The sequence below is a fragment of the Psilocybe cubensis genome, chromosome 8, assembly GCF_017499595.1.
Source record: "Psilocybe cubensis strain MGC-MH-2018 chromosome 8, whole genome shotgun sequence".
In the NCBI taxonomy this organism is placed as follows: domain Eukaryota; kingdom Fungi; phylum Basidiomycota; class Agaricomycetes; order Agaricales; family Agrocybaceae; genus Psilocybe; species Psilocybe cubensis.
Genome location: NC_063006.1, coordinates 1,896,702 through 1,912,013, shown reverse-complemented (window position 1 = coordinate 1,912,013; position 15,312 = coordinate 1,896,702). Strand labels below are relative to the sequence as shown.

The 15,312-nt window shown below is 48.2% G+C and overlaps 6 protein-coding genes across 6 annotated transcripts; 2 read left to right on the top strand and 4 right to left on the bottom strand.

Annotated features, from left to right (window-relative positions):
• Positions 1 to 1,396: 1,396 nt before the first annotated feature.
• On the top strand, positions 1,397 to 4,605 carry JR316_0009107 (Putative oligopeptide transporter; the record flags this gene model as incomplete). Its single annotated transcript, XM_047894816.1, has 20 exons — positions 1,397 to 1,524; positions 1,590 to 1,649; positions 1,701 to 1,800; positions 1,859 to 1,971; positions 2,027 to 2,037; positions 2,088 to 2,293; positions 2,350 to 2,481; positions 2,536 to 2,623; positions 2,677 to 2,736; positions 2,789 to 2,818; positions 2,868 to 3,080; positions 3,132 to 3,202; positions 3,262 to 3,731; positions 3,786 to 3,802; positions 3,861 to 3,938; positions 3,992 to 4,062; positions 4,118 to 4,162; positions 4,226 to 4,357; positions 4,419 to 4,494; positions 4,559 to 4,605. The coding sequence occupies 20 exons, from the start codon at positions 1,397 to 1,399 to the stop codon at positions 4,603 to 4,605; spliced, it is 2,148 nt and encodes a 715-aa protein (XP_047746275.1).
• A 252-nt stretch (positions 4,606 to 4,857) lies between these two features.
• JR316_0009106 (uncharacterized protein) lies at positions 4,858 to 6,651 on the bottom strand (the record flags this gene model as incomplete). Its single annotated transcript, XM_047894815.1, has 1 exon — positions 4,858 to 6,651. One exon carries the CDS (start codon positions 6,649 to 6,651, stop codon positions 4,858 to 4,860), a length of 1,794 nt encoding a protein of 597 aa, XP_047746274.1.
• Positions 6,652 to 7,417: 766 nt separating this feature from the next.
• JR316_0009105 (Histone H2B) lies at positions 7,418 to 8,018 on the bottom strand (the record flags this gene model as incomplete). The annotated part of the gene is made up of 4 exons (XM_047894814.1): positions 7,418 to 7,443; positions 7,497 to 7,619; positions 7,676 to 7,780; positions 7,832 to 8,018. 4 exons carry the CDS (start codon positions 8,016 to 8,018, stop codon positions 7,418 to 7,420), a joined length of 441 nt encoding a protein of 146 aa, XP_047746273.1.
• A 334-nt stretch (positions 8,019 to 8,352) lies between these two features.
• Positions 8,353 to 8,938, top strand: JR316_0009104 (Histone H2A; the record flags this gene model as incomplete). Its single annotated transcript, XM_047894813.1, has 4 exons — positions 8,353 to 8,524; positions 8,576 to 8,705; positions 8,757 to 8,820; positions 8,876 to 8,938. 4 exons carry the CDS (start codon positions 8,353 to 8,355, stop codon positions 8,936 to 8,938), a joined length of 429 nt encoding a protein of 142 aa, XP_047746272.1.
• A 539-nt stretch (positions 8,939 to 9,477) lies between these two features.
• Positions 9,478 to 10,816, bottom strand: JR316_0009103 (D-galactonate dehydratase; the record flags this gene model as incomplete). The annotated part of the gene is made up of 6 exons (XM_047894812.1): positions 9,478 to 9,630; positions 9,719 to 9,864; positions 9,930 to 10,103; positions 10,186 to 10,390; positions 10,473 to 10,688; positions 10,787 to 10,816. The coding sequence occupies 6 exons, from the start codon at positions 10,814 to 10,816 to the stop codon at positions 9,478 to 9,480; spliced, it is 924 nt and encodes a 307-aa protein (XP_047746271.1).
• A 1,637-nt stretch (positions 10,817 to 12,453) lies between these two features.
• JR316_0009102 (uncharacterized protein) lies at positions 12,454 to 13,643 on the bottom strand (the record flags this gene model as incomplete). Its single annotated transcript, XM_047894811.1, has 2 exons — positions 12,454 to 12,609; positions 12,660 to 13,643. 2 exons carry the CDS (start codon positions 13,641 to 13,643, stop codon positions 12,454 to 12,456), a joined length of 1,140 nt encoding a protein of 379 aa, XP_047746270.1.
• Positions 13,644 to 15,312: the final 1,669 nt, after the last annotated feature.

The window sequence follows — 15,312 nt, the reverse complement described above, 5'->3', positions numbered from 1 at the left end:
CTGGCCCGGGGCGGAAGTATATACAAAAGCACATGGTGCTTGCCAGGCGAGCAACCGATTGAATCACAGTAAATCGCATGGTCATGGTTTGATTTGGGCTCGCGAGCACTGCAACTTTATGGAGATTGGCTGGCGCTTTCCGTGGCACCCAGAAAGCAGGAAAACAGCTGCCTGCACATTAGGAAAAGAGGCCTGTTTATGTTTTGGGCACTTCTTGGATGTCTTGGGCGCATGTGGGAGGTCTACTATCTTTTTTCCTACGGAACTGAGCAAGTGGAAGGTACGATGGTACACTGGTACAAAATCTGGGCATGTGTGACGACATTTCGAGGCGGTAACATAGGGTCAAACGAAGGTTGGGTCCCGGTCGAGATCGGCGGGGGTGCTGCAGACATGATTGAGGAGAACGGATCTGCAATAGGACAATTAATTGAGAAGACCGCAATTATCAGGATAGTCCAGACGGGGATTCATTGAAGCGTCACTTAGCGCAAGACACGAGCGTCCAGTTCGGATCGAGGTTTTGACCTAGTCCAGAGGTGCCGGAAAGAAAAGCGAGCCGCGAATGTCACTGAGTGTCATCTGCCGCGACCTTGCAGTATAGTGCATGCAAGTTAGACAGCAATAGCCCCACATTGCCAATTCGCCAAGGATGTCCAGGAGCTCCGGGAGCACACGATACTTTGAGTCGTGCATGATAGAGAAAGCCCTCATCGAGTCGACCTAGGTCAGGCTGGGTTGTCACTGTCGTTGGTTTGGAGAGCTATCGGCTGGAATTGGCTCCATAGCTTTAGGTTTGGCATACCGTCTCGATGCCCGAGCGATTGCGAATCTCCGAAGAGAACTTGGTATCGTGAATGGTATCTTCTGCCAATCGCCACATCGTTCTATTGATAGCAATCTCATACCTTTGGGGGTTGCGTGCAGGCAATTCTGAGCTACGATGTTCAGCCTGATTTGAATCGCTGTTATTTGCCCGACAATTCTATTCTGACACGGAGGAAGTGCTTATCTCCAGCTAATTTTATTTATTTTTGTTGGTCCTGGCGGCAATCAAGGGAGTTTGGAAACAGGAATGATGGTGTTGTGGGTTAGATAAGCACACCATTTGCTTTGCCCACTCTGTAACCTTTAGCGCGCCATGTGTGGCTTTTCATGGCATTTCTCTGAGATCTGAGCTTCTGTTCTACTGCCTAAGTTCCTGTCCATATGGCACCAAACTATACCCACAATGTCCAGCTCCCTTTAGCATTTCATTCGCCCGATCTCTTGGTTAATGACTAGCCCAAGATTCGCTCATATAATGCACCTTGTCCGTCTGCTTCTGTTCTTGCATCCCCACTTTGTCAATCCAGTCGATTCACCCCAGGTGAATCCATAAGTGGCCTCTAGCACGATGAGCACCGCTATCGAGAGGGACACTCCGATTCTCCACCGCGAGCCGTACAGTGAGAAGCGAGAAGATTCTGTGGAGGACGCAAAGCTCGAGGAGGAGAAGGAGGACAGATATGAGGACCATGATGTGTATGTTGCCGCCGTTACCTACTTTATGTGATAAAGTTCTTAAACCATTTCCTCGCCTTCTATAGCTCCAGACCTTTCCCTCCTGATCCTGATGAGTGGGAAGAAACTCATCAACTATCTTTCAGGTAACATGGTTCTTAGTACCTGTTTGAATCTTTATCTCATGTGCACATCAGGGCTATCTTTGTTGGTTGTGCATTGGGCGCTATTGTTGGAGCATCCAACATCTATCTCGGTCTGAAAACGGGATTCACTTTCGGTGCCCAATTGTTCGGAGTAAGTTCCTCAAATCACTGCTTATCTTGTTCATCGAGTCCTTATTTTAATTTAACAGGCTATCTTTGGTTTTGCAATTTTGAAAGCCATGTCCAAGGCCTTGCCAGAGAGTGGCATCCTCAGCTTCTTGGGAGGACCATTTGGACCTAAGGAGAATTGTACAGTCCAGTCGTAAGTTCAACGTGTCCTTTTCTGTAATCACTACTCATATTCAATACGATTTTAGAGCTGCTACCGGTGCGAAAAGCATTTTCTTAACAATTTCTAAAGACTAACATCACTTTCAGCCGCTGGTGGTCTCGGTATCCTGATGGTCAGCGCCGTCCCAGCCATGTATACCCTCAACCTTCTTTCCGATGACCCTTCGAAAGACATTGGGAAACTCATTGCGCTAACTTCTTGTGCTGCGTTCTTTGGTGTCTTCTTCGTCATTCCTTTGAGGAAATATTTCATTGTGCACCAAAAATTGACGTTCCCGACACCTGCCGCCACTGTATGTCAACTTACATCATTTTGATTACTCAAACTTAGCATATTTCCTATATTCAGGCTTATACCATTCGATCTCTTCATCGCGGCAAATCCGGTGCCATTGCTGCCCGCAAGAAATCGCTTGCTCTGCTGTACTCCTTCATTGCCGTCTTCGTCTACAAGGTTGTTAGTGGATATGCTCCCGGCATTGTGAGTATCAGCCTTCATATATTTGTTTAGGGCAAAGCCTGATTTGCTTGATAGCTCTTTGACTGGCATATCGGTTGGACTCTCTACCGTCTCGGTTTCACCAGCATGATCAACCTTGAGAACTATGGATGGTGGATTCAATGTAAATACTTCGCCAGATCTTTTTCAATCGCGCAACTCACTTGAGTGCTATAGTTACACCTGCCTTCTTTGGTGCTGGTATGCTCAGCGGTTTGAACGCGAGTTGGAGTTTCTGTAAGTTTGTGTTTCGCCTTTTACCGTTTTTCTGTCTGACTTTTGTCAATAGTCGGTGGAACCATTCTTGCTTGGGGAATCAGTAAGCATGGTTTATTATCGATTCTATACATATGACTAAAACTGTCCAGTTTCGCCATCTCTGGTCAAGAACGGACTTGCCTTCGGAAAGCCTATCAGCGATGAATATCCTCTCGTTACATACATGTCGATGTCACTATCAAATCCCGACCTGTATGCAAGGGAACCTTCGCCACGATATTGGCTTTTGTGGCCCGGAGTTCTCATCATGTTGTTGTATTCCTTCGCCGATGTCGTCATCACCCTCATCCCCATCGTTCGCAGTACGTTTGACCCAATCTTGATCGAGCCTTACAGTATTTAACACATTGTAGATATGCAAATTCCTTCCTGGAACCCCCGTACTTGGCTCCACTCTGATCCCAATGCTGAAGATGAGGATAAGGTGCGCATTTATTTGTTGCAAAGGACTAGTTGATTAACAAACAATCGTCTCCCTTCTAGACACCCATTGAGGATCGCATTCCCGTTTCCTGGTGGGCAACCGGTTTGGTTCTGAGCACTGTCATGTCCTGTGCCATTCTTGCTACTCAGTTCCACATGAACGTTGGCGAGGCCATTCTTGCTCTCGTTCTAGGTTTCCTGTTCTCTTTCATCGGTATTCAGTCCTCCGGATACACTGATGTCAACCCCGTCTCTACTGTCGCCAAAGTGTCCCAGCTCATCTTTGGAGGTATCTCCAAGAGCACCGGTCTTGCAACTCTCCCTGCGCAGACCCTTAACATGACTGCTGGTGTTATCGCTGCTGGATCCGCTGCCCAAGCCACCGATATGACTGGAGATCTCAAGACCGGTTACCTCCTCCGCGCCAAACCCAAGAACCAGTTCATCGCACAGCTTTGCGGTGCCGTAGTCTCCGTCTTCTTGACTTGCGGACTGTTTGTTCTCTTCACCAAGGCTTCACCTTGTATCATGTACGTCTCCATCTTAACTTTTGTGTTTCCCAATGCTTACCGCTTCCTTAATAGTCACCCTGTTGAAGACGGTTAGTTTCAGCGGCAATTAGGAATGAAATGGTAAATTTGCTAAGTGCGCTTGTTTAGGCCCCCCTTGTACATATGGTGCTCCATCCGTCGCCGCTTGGGCCGCTGTCGCTATTGCTGTTACTGCTCCAAAATTGCGTACGTCTATGCATGTCTTTGTGTTCGAAGTTAGGCTTAATCTGTCTCTATAGCTATCCCTCCTTCCTCGGGCTACACCGCTATCGGCCTTGGTATCTTCAGCGTTGTTTGCCTAGTTGTCAAGGTATGAGGCTTACACCCGTTATATACTTTGCTTTTGCTTACCCTCGCTCTTCTAGACCTACTTCGTGCCCAAAAAATACTGGCCTTATTTCCCTAACTGGGTAAGTTAATCTGTCCAACGAACGGATGCTATTCAGATCAGCTAATGTCAAGTTATCTTGTAGAACGCCGTCGGTCTCGCCTTCGTCGTACCTAACCTCTACTATTCAATTGCCATGGCTGTTGGATCAAGCTTCAATTACTTCTGGATGCTCCGCAACCCCGCTGGCTATGATATGTACATGTTTGCTGTCTCGGTAAGTTTTCAGCGTGACTATGTTCTCCACCGCCTCTGGAAACTCAACTTTTCTCTGTCAGGCCGGTATGCTTGCTGGCGAGGGTCTCGGTGGTGTCCTCCAAGCCCTTCTCGCTATTGCAGGTGTCGACGGTGGAGGTAAGTTCTTTTAACAGCAATCTTTTCCAAGGTTTGTTTCTGATAATGACTTTCGTACTTCTAGCCTACGGCACTGCCATCGGCTGCCCTGGAATGGAGTTCTGTGGTTAAATGCCATTTGCTTCATAATCCATACGGTTCTTATGATAATATCTATCGATTATTGTGATTTGTATTATAATTATGACGGATGTCTGGGAGGATTTATCAATCTATCTAATTTCTCTATTCATAAATATCTGTGTGGTCGACGTCGTTAGTTTCCCATTGATTGCTTGATGTAGCGTAGTTGGATGTGTTAATGAGCGTGAAGGATGGGATAATTCGTGAGTAAAATTTCTGTTGAGGTCATTGAGAGAACTGTCACTGAATGATGCGAACAGCATAAGCCATCAAGCCCTCCTGTTCTGCAGCAGCGGGTAGTTTGCCTGTATTTCCTTTCAATAAACTTGCTTCCTTGATTATGGCGTTCGTCAATCTTGCCCTGCGAGCTTTCTTTCTTTTCTTGACGAGATTCAAGAGCATCGTGCCCAGAGACACGTTGTCCCACCCCGAAACTGGGTCGGCAAAGTTGACATCCAGCGTCAGCAGCGAGCGCAAGTTGGGCAACAAGAATCTCGTCTTCCACACGCCTTGCTCGCTCTGGTAAGACTGCATCAGCCCACCGTCCTCGCACATCGGGCCCATGAAGCAAAAGCTATTGTGCGACATCAGCCACAGCGTCTCGACCGCAGCGAACGGCGCAAACGCGTGCATCCAGAAGGTCTGGTGCTCCGCCGGGTCGAATTCGTGGACGATGTATAGCCGGAGATCGGTCGCGTGGCGGCAGGGCGCCTGGAGCGGCGCGAGGAGCGCGAAGAGGAGCTCGTCGGGTGTGAAGTCGACATCGTGCAGCACCGCGCCGCGCTCGTCGAATTCGCGCATGAACTCGCCGCGGATGTCCAGGTGCGGCTGTGCGCTTGTGTTGGAGAATGCGCATGCCAGCTCGCTCATCTGCAGCATGATGGTGGAGCCGAGGATGGGGGCGTCGTGGTTGTATCGGCTTTCGAGCCAGGAGGTGAAGGTGCCGAAGGTGGATGTGTTGATTTGAAAAAGGGAGTGGAAGGATATGTGGACGCTGCAGGTGTCTGGGATATCGAGGCGTGTGATGAGAGAGACTATGTGGTGGAAGCGGGATTTAATAGTTAATTCATCCAGCGTAGGTAGGTTGACACTGGGTACATCCATTATAATGTCGTCATGTTCATCAGGGAAGGCTGATTGTGCCTCGCTATCAGTCATAGCATCCTCCAGCGAAAGTCGACGAAGGCGCGGCAGTGCCGCGAGGATATTAAGCCAGCTTTGCGGTGTCAAAGCTGTTGTAACAGGATCGAGGTCCCTTATACATAAATTTTCTAAAAAACAAAAGAATGTGGGTTTGATAGGAAAAAAACACCCAACCAGACGTAGCGAGCGTGTGTGCCAGTGTGGATGCCGCTCATTATCGTACAAGCCACGATGGTCCAACACCAGACAGTCGCGATAGCGTGCGTTCTCCAACGAGATCTTCTGAAGAAGAGGAAGACGCGCGCTGATAGGACCCCACTGCAGAATATCCGCGTCAGCCATCGATAGCTCCGCCAGAAAAATGCGCGACTGGGCCATAGCCTTGTCGAGCAGATCAGCGTTCTCCGACGTCTGCCAAAACTCGACCATGGACGGCCAAATAACATCCCCAGTCTCCGGGTCGGAGACCAGAGGCAGCGCAGGCAGCTCAAAGTCGAGACGGTCGCCTCTGACGCGCTGCAGGATCATCTCCATCTTCTTCCGCGGGGTATCGACGACTTTGAAGCATCTTGCCCAGATCTCCGAGTGGTCCAGCATGATGTGCCGCCACAGGCGGCAGACCGTGCTGAGTTGCTGGGCAACTTCGAAAGCATCGGCGTCGGGATCTTTGGAGTCGTGGAATTCACTGAGAAATAATATCTCTGACAGAATTTCCGGTGGGAGGTCGTTGATGGTCCGCTGGACACGGTCGAAGGTGGGCTGTGGCCACGAGGGATACTTGAAGGGTGGCATGGTGAGCGCATTCGCATTAGCCACGACCGAGACCGAGGTATCGTTCGACTGGCCCTGTCGACTGCTGTGGGCGACTAGACGATTCAATGAAGAATCCATATGCGGCGCTGCCATGACCTGTGCATTGAATTAATAAAATAACAGACCAATGGAAAGTAAACGCACTGGTCACTAATTAATAAGATGGACCAGCCAAGGTAAGAATGAAGGTAAGGGATGGGCACTTCCTCCATAGCGTAGCTTTATACGCTGAACTCCATTGTGCGACAATGTGTGTCAATGGGGCACTTGGTGATGGCCTCCAAGCGGGCCTGATCAGAAATGGCCAGACATTTGCTTGAGAGAATCCTGTTGCCGTTAATTATGGGGGTTGTAGTGGCCCATGGCCCCATTTGGTCGTGATCCATTGTCTGCCTGAATGGACGCGACGCGACGCGACGGAAATGGCGTCCCGTGCTAAAATTGCTTCATGTCACGAAATTTTGGTCATGGCCCTCGGATGAGCACAGTCGGACTGTGCGACTCTGCCACCACGATCCAGATATCGAGGTTCCTCAGCGACACAACGGGCCTGGTGGCACGAAATTTTCATTGAGAGAAGAATCGTAACCAAGGCAAAACGACATACCAGCTCGAATCTCCACGAGTATCGTCCGAGTCTCCAAAATCTTCGATTTCCTGGAAAACATCGTGCAAAGACGGCGACGGAAATGTTCAGAAGCTGGAAGTCGATATTCAACGATTTCAGACAAGTAGCATCACACATTTTGCGTTTGAAAAGAATGAATTAAGGAAAATAAATATACAAAGTGATATACAGATAAAACAGCGCAAAAAAACAGAATAAAAACGACCAAAGAAAGATTTACTTGGCTCCCGCTGACGAGAACTCTGCAAGCCACAAGTCAGAAATGAATAAGAAGTGATAAGTGGAAAACACGTACTCGTTACTGACTTGGTACCCTCAGAAATGGCGTGCTTGGCAAGCTCTCCGGGCAGGATGAGGCGCACAGATGTCTGGATTTCGCGCGAGGAGATTGTGGACTTCTTGGAGTAAGCAGCAAGTTCTGAAGGTAATTTAGGATGAGACGTGTCAAACTAGCAGGTAAAAGGCGAAACTCACTGGAAGCCTCAGTGGCAATGCGCTCGAAGATATCGTTGACGAAGCTGTTAAGGATAGCCATCGCCTTGTTGGAGATACCAGTATCAGGGTGGACCTGCTTGAGCACTGGAGAACGAGTCAACACAAAATCTGTAAATTTTCAAACTCGGAACGCACCCTTGTAGATGTAGGAGGAGTAAGTCTCCTTTCTGATCTTCTTTCTCTTCTTCTTGTCACCGTCAGCGGGGGCAGCCGCCTTCGCGGTCTTCTTAGCAGCCTTTGCGCCCTCGGACGACTTGGCGGGAGCCTTGGAGGCGGTGGAAGCAGGGGCCTTGCCGGCAGTGGAGGCGGGTTTGGGGGCCATTGTGGTGAAGAGGTGCGGTGGTGGTGGTGGTTACGGGTAAAGAGTGAGCGTAATGTTGAAGCGCTGGATGGTGGTGGGTTATATAGAAACGCGTTGCTTTGGTCTTGTTTGAAACAACGCGTCTTTGTTGATCGCAAAAGACGCGTTTGTCAGTCACATGACCGTGGAAATGCGTTTCTCGTTTGTTGTTTATGCTTTTCTGTGTGGCTCGTGCGTTCTCCTCTTACCACTATAAATACAGGACGACGATGGCGCCTCCCCCACCTAACCTCTTGCTTCACCCCCACCACCACAACACCCAACCCACCCTCACCCACTAACACCACATTCAACAATGTCTGGCAAAGGAAAAGCTGGAAAGTCCGGAGGCAAGGCCGCTGGTGGTGACTCTTCCTCAAAGTCCCAGTCTCGTTCGGCCAAGGCTGGCCTTCAGTTCCCTGTCGGTCGTGTTCACCGTCTCCTGAAGAAGGGCAACTACGCCCAGCGTGTTGGTGCTGGTGCCCCTGGTGCGTTATTTAGTTCATCTTTTGCTCCCAAATTGCTAATATTTACTTCAGTTTACCTCGCTGCCGTCCTCGAGTACTTGGCTGCTGAGATCCTCGAGTTGGCTGGCAATGCCGCTCGTGATAACAAGAAACAACGTATCGTGCCCCGTCACCTTCAACTCGCCATCCGAAACGACGAGGAGTAAGGTTTTCTTCCTCTTTGGGCTCTTCATTTGCTTATCGATTCGCTCAGGTTGCAGAAACTCCTCGGCAACGTTGTCATCTCCCAGGGTGGTGTTGTACCCCACATTGCTCCTGTACGTTACTTTCTCTTCAATCTTCTTTATGCATCCACTTATCTTCGATCCTTAGGAACTCCTGCCCACAAAGTCCGGCAAATCAAAGAAGGACGAGGGTGTCAGCCAGGAGCTCTAGATGTTTTCTTGATCTATTTTTCTTTTACTTGTATTTTGCATTGAGGTTGTATCGCACTTGTATTATTTTTTTTTCTTCTAATTATTAAACCTTTTATATCGGACTTGTGGCGCATCGTTTGAAGTCTGAGTTCACCATTCTCTCAAGCTTTCATCTTCGCCTCTCCAAACAGGATTTCTCCACGCGGCCTCATCTTTGGCATGGATTGCTGATCTGTCTCTCACTAGCTGTTCGTTGATCTCGATTCCGAGTCCGTGTCCTGCAAATTCAATCATTGAGGTTTGCACTGGAACTTCAAAGTTAATCGCACTTGCCTCGCAGAATGTCAATGTGTCCATTCGTTACACTGAAAACACTTGGATCGGCAATGTAGGTATGCAAGTCTGCCACATTCGCCTGGTTGTAGTGTATCTAATCGTCCCAATCACATTAGATTTTGTCTTTCTATCCGTGATCATGTTTTCTTGCCTCCCAACTCATTTCTTGAATGAAAACTGCAATCGCGAGTGGTCAATGACGTTGATTATACACCCATCAAACTATGACTCACAGTTCGGAACCGCAGTCCCGACTTGGATGCAAGCAGCCAGCGCAATCGGACCCAGTGGACAATGAGGAGCGACGCCCACATCATACGTCTCCGCCATCGCTGCTATACGGTGCAGCTCGCTGATTCCACCGCAATGAGACACCTGCATATCATCACATACCACGGGTTTTGTCAATCAGTCGGGCTTGTTTGATTACGAAGATGTGGGGGAATAAAAGACATCAGCTTACATCGGGCTGTGCGATGTCGATGGCGCGGCTTTCGAAGTAGGGGCGGAAATCGGATCTCGAGAAAAGCCTTTCGCCCAGTGCGATGGGTGTGCTCACGAGCTTGGCGAGGTCGGCCGTCTCCTGGGGGTGCGCGGGGAGGAGGGGTTCTAGGGAATGTGTGTAGTTTGAGCCATACGGAGGTGCTTGAACTACACATGGCGGACAAGCGTACCTTCGATGAAGAACGGCTGGTGCGGCTCGAGCAACTTGGCGAGCTGCCTGGCCATGCCCTTGTGCAGCCTTCCGTGGAAATCGACGCCGACGTCGAGTCCTAACGCGCGGACATCTTTCACTCTCTGCACCGCTGTCTCCAGGACCGTCGGCGAGTCAATCCATGCAACAGATTCTACATTGCCCTTCAGCCTCTTCGCCATTTTATCTCGGCCCTACACCAAATAGCCAGTGCTCAGAAGAATAGACACGCTTACCGACAGCATTCATCTTCACGGCGGTAAAACCCTGCTCCTTCCTCCTCTTCGCTTGCTCGATGAGATGCTCAAAGTCGTCTCCTCCGATCCATCCATACACCCGAACACGGTCGCGCACCTTGCCACCTAGAAGCTGATATATCGGGACACCCAGCTTCTTGCCCTTGATATCCCACAACGCAATATCCAGCCCCGACAGCGCGCTCTGCAATGATACACAGTATGCACCAGCACCATCAGCACCACCTCATCCAAGCCCACGTCCCAAGTTTCTCGCACACACTCACCATCAACACCGGCCCGCCTCTATAAAACCGCCCCCGGTACGCCATCTGCCATATATCCTGGATATTATCCGCATCAGCGCCCACGAACCTTTGCAAGTCGAGGAACGCGCCCTCGATCGCCTCGGTGTGTCCTTCAAGGGTGCCTTCTCCCCAACCGACAATCCCGTCCTGCGTCTCGACGCGAACGAACAGCCAGCGCGGCGGGACGCGGAACGTCTGTGTTTAGTTTGAATCGATGAGTTCGTCAGAACAACTTGGTGTGCAAAACGCAGGCGGAGGGATGCACGGGGCGTGTGTGGATGTGTCTTGCGTACCTCGATTTTGCTGATGAGAGAGGGAGCCATGGTGAGAATTGCTTTATATTGCTGTTTTTCTCAGTCGTGTCGCCTTTTATTCATGCTTTTGTGAAGGGTATACTGTAGAAGGTATGTAAACTCCCAGCGTTCCAAAGTTCTGTGTTTTTGGTCAGGTGTTTACGGGCTCGTAGCTCATTCATCGCGTCGTCAGCTCTCCAGTGCCCTTACACACATTTTTCTTTCATTTTTTTTTTCAAACCAGTTTACTGAATCTATCGGTATCTGCGACATGCTTGTTTACCATCTCGCGTCTGTTCGAAAGCACAATACTCCCCGTCAATGAAGTCAACAACTCTATACTCTTCCTACCTCCCGGGCCGCGTTTCCGGTATTGAGTCAGGAAGCCAAACTTGGCTTCCTGGGACCTGAAGTCCTATTGGGCCTGGCCATAGTCATCTGTTGCAGGGGCAGAGCCGGCTTTTTTTGCACATAACAACTAGTAGGCAGTTATTATCTACAATGCTACAGTGAAAAGTGACATTATTTTCGTCTAGGTGAAGAAACTGTGAAAGATCAAAACAAAATTATTCGAAAACTTCGCCACCTTCTTGAGATTCCCAAGAAAGTATATAGAACAAGGTGTTTAAAAGGACTTTGTGGATTTCCTACCGACTTACATGCTAACGCAAGCCAACGCCGCTAACCTCAAAAGTGTGCACTACTACGTTTTCGTCCAACTCACGACGCCGCTCATAATTGTATCCGAGAAGAACGGCTAGTGCGGCTCGAGCAACTTGGCGAGCTGTTTGGCCATGACCGTGACCTTGTGCTTCCTTTTTTCCGTGGAAATTGACGCCAACATCGAGCCCTAACGCACGGTCAAGCTTTCACTCTCTGATACACCCCTTTATAGTCGATTCACTTATACATATTTTCTTCTAAAGCGTAGGGAGGTGAGAACGTGCATCATAGCACTCCGGTTGCTTGTTGCACGATAGATTCCCAAAAGAAGAAAAAAGACTTCGATACTCACTACGGTCTATGGGTTTTTCTACTGCTATCACTTTGGCCAACTCGATACAATGTTTGACGGAATATTCAATTAATTGCTCTGGTCATGATTACTGGTACGGATGCTATCAAGAAATGTACTATGCCGGGCCCGGAAAAGGTGACGCAGACATTGGTTCCTTCATAAGACCCCTCAGGGAGAATCGGTCTAATTTTCATTTACTGGATGACATGTAAGAAATGGCATTGATCCAGGATATTTTGATATCCTCTTCTAGTTAAGCTGGCGGTTCGTCCAATTCTATATACGGAAACACCCTGCCTGTGTATTCGATCCATTTTTGCCGCCCTTTCCTATCCGTAACTAAAGCCATCACAGGATCCCATTTGTCAGGATTGTCGTAGTACTGAAAAATCAATTCAGAATCGAGCCCCCCCGACGGGGGGCCGGAATTTAGAAGGGCACGCATCATCCTGAAACAATTCTGCCGGTGATTAATGAAATTTGGCTCGAAGGTTTGAAGTGTCATTGAAAAGTCGAGGAGAACGACACATTCCACTTGGGCAGTTGGATGTGTATACAGTAAAAATTGGCCATCATGCCAATCCATCTGAGTAATATCGCCTGCATCCAGAACACGGACAGCATGGCGACAACTCTGAATCTGGTATAGCTACATTAGCCTCTCTGAAGGACCAACGATATCAATACGCACAACTTGGATCTGTTGAGCATAACTCAATTCATTCACGCGTTCGGAATTCAGATGGTATCCATCGATGTATTCCATGAGTAGTCCTTGAACGGCCACTCCATTAGGTAGAATAAACTATCAAGAGTTATTAATCACAAAAAAGACCATTCAGCCATAATTCCTACCTGATGTTGCCCATAGAACCAAGGAATAACCGTTCCCTGTACAGATCGAAGTTTATCATAAACCGTCGTCTCTTTATCAGCACGGTCTTCGGCGAAGAACACTGAGCGAAACCAGAGGGGAATAGGATCTTCGTAGTCAATCCAGTCATGTAAATCTTGGAATCGGTCGTCGAAAAGTTTCAAGCAAAGCAAAGGGGAGGACGACACGGAGCGCCCATCGATTGAGGTCAGGTGGCAGCGGTAAACAGTGCAAAATCCATTCTTCTTTCCTTCCGCTAGAACGTCTTGAATGCGAATTGTAAATGACTTACTTTGTGCTAACGCATCGTCAAGCCCTCCTTGAGACAGCGGAGAATCGCAGTATATCATCTGAAGATGATTCTTAGTGTCCGAAGGTATTTCGGATGGATCAAATGGATACAAAGGGGGCGGAACATGTATAGCTGGATTGAAGCGTTGGTTTGTGTTTCCCTGTAGGGTACTGTTTGCCTGAGCAACTAGTTTGGATTTATGTTGTAGCATATGTTTATTCCATCGAAAAAACTGGAGAGCCCTGCCGCGATCTCGTACCAAAGTAGCGAGGTCAAAGTCAGAATTCCGGTGACATGTAGCAATCAAGTGTTCATCGGAATGCAAAGGTTGGTCGGGGTTTTGAGGCGGACCCATCGGAAGAATGATGTCCTCATTCCAAATTCCAGCGTCCATATCAGGGCCTTCGATATAGCCAAACGGCGGTAATGCATCGAGCAAGCAAGCTGCTGCTAAAACTCTCAATGTTGCTGGAATTTCGGATGTTTCTACCTTCATAAAAAGGTCTTTTCCTGAAGAAATGTGCTCGCCTTTGCTCATAAAGACGACTACAACCTCTTTAAAATTTGTCACGATGACTGATGATGCAGAATCCGAGATCTTTGAAAACGCGAATTTGAGGTCGGCGGAGCACGTCTGGCCGTCAGGCTCGAATAGTTCATTTGGCTGTAACATGTATTATTATTCCGTTTGATGCATGAGAAACTACGCCAGACTTACCACAAACAATATATATGGGGGAAGAGCGGAGAAAAACTTGAAGTCGTCGTTGCAAGTAAAAGTGGCTCCCACAATGGCTGCGAGAAAAAGTCAAAGATGAGAAGTGATGATCAAATCACTCCGGGACAGCGGCTCACAGTTTCCAAGTTCAACTTTGACACATCCCATTGGACTGCCTTGTAGCACATGTGGGCCGTGAAGCGTATTTAATAAGTTTGCAATGGGGCTTATGAGTGACTGCATATAGTCTGCCGGTGCGAGCCTGCGATAATGAGCGTTTCCAATGCACACCATTCAATATCGTGCCTACCTAGATGTGTTTGAGGATTCCATTGGCCATTCAACAATTCGACGACGATTGTATCCTATACGTATACGAAGATTATTAAGGCAATGGAAAAGCTGGCGATGAGCTAACACGTCTTCCTTCCTATGTTTAACGGGAGACGGTGGAGTGGACGGAAGCGTTGTAGAACTCAGTAGCGAGTGTGGCGGAGCAGGAGGAAGTTGATAAAAAATACTGTCAACACGCTTGGCTTGCATCGTGTACATGACAACCTTGTATGTGCGAGGTCCGAACAAAGTTGGACGCCACATTAAGAGAGGAAATGCTGAGGTGGCAAAGACATCTATCATCCAGCATACCTTTATAAGTCAACGTTTTCGTGGACACCGTGTGAAATTAGGTAGGCATGCTACATTGTGGAATAAGAAGTGGCCCAGTGGAGCTTACAATGTACTGTATAATAGGGCTTCAATAAATTCATTGAATCATCGAATGCCAAAATTCCCGCAAAGTCAAGAGTCACAATGTGCCACACTATATGGGCTCATTGAATGTATCTGGTTTGTAAGCCGCTTTTGGATTTAAATTATCAGTACACTACCACTGATGCACTAGTTACGAGGCTGACCGTAGGGAAGGCTCGTTCTTTTCATCTTCGACCCATAAACCCACTAAGACCTTAACAGTTCGTGGGAACTGTCGATGTTTGACATCAAACATGTATCGGAGCCTGTAGTGACAAGGTGTTTAAAAGGACTTTTGTGGATTTCCTACAGACTTACAAGCTAATGCAAGCCAACGCCGCTAACCTCAAAAGTCTGCACTGCGTTTTCGTCTAACTCACGGCGCCGCTCATAAATGTATCGGGTGAAGAACGCTGTTTGGCCATGACCGTGACCTTGTGCTTCCTTTTTTCCGTGGAAATTGACGCCAACATCGAGCCCTAACGCACGGTCACCTTTCACACTCTGATACACCCCTTTATATCGATTCACTTATACGTATTCTCTTCTAAATTTCAATACATGTTCTTTCACATACGACGCCCCGAAAACGCCGACGAAACAAACATACACCTACAGCTAGTTTCTTAGGCCCCGTTCGATAGCAACGATATACATTAGCGTAGGGAAAACACTCACCCGTGCGTCATAGCACTCCGATTGCTTGTTGCACGATAGTAAGCAGATTCCCAAAAGAAGAAAAAAGACTCCGATACTCACTACGGTCTATGGGTTTTTGTACTGCTATCGCTTTGGCCAACTCGATACAATGTTTGACGGAATATTCAATTAATTGCTCTGGTCATGATTACTGGTACGGATGCTATCAAGAAAT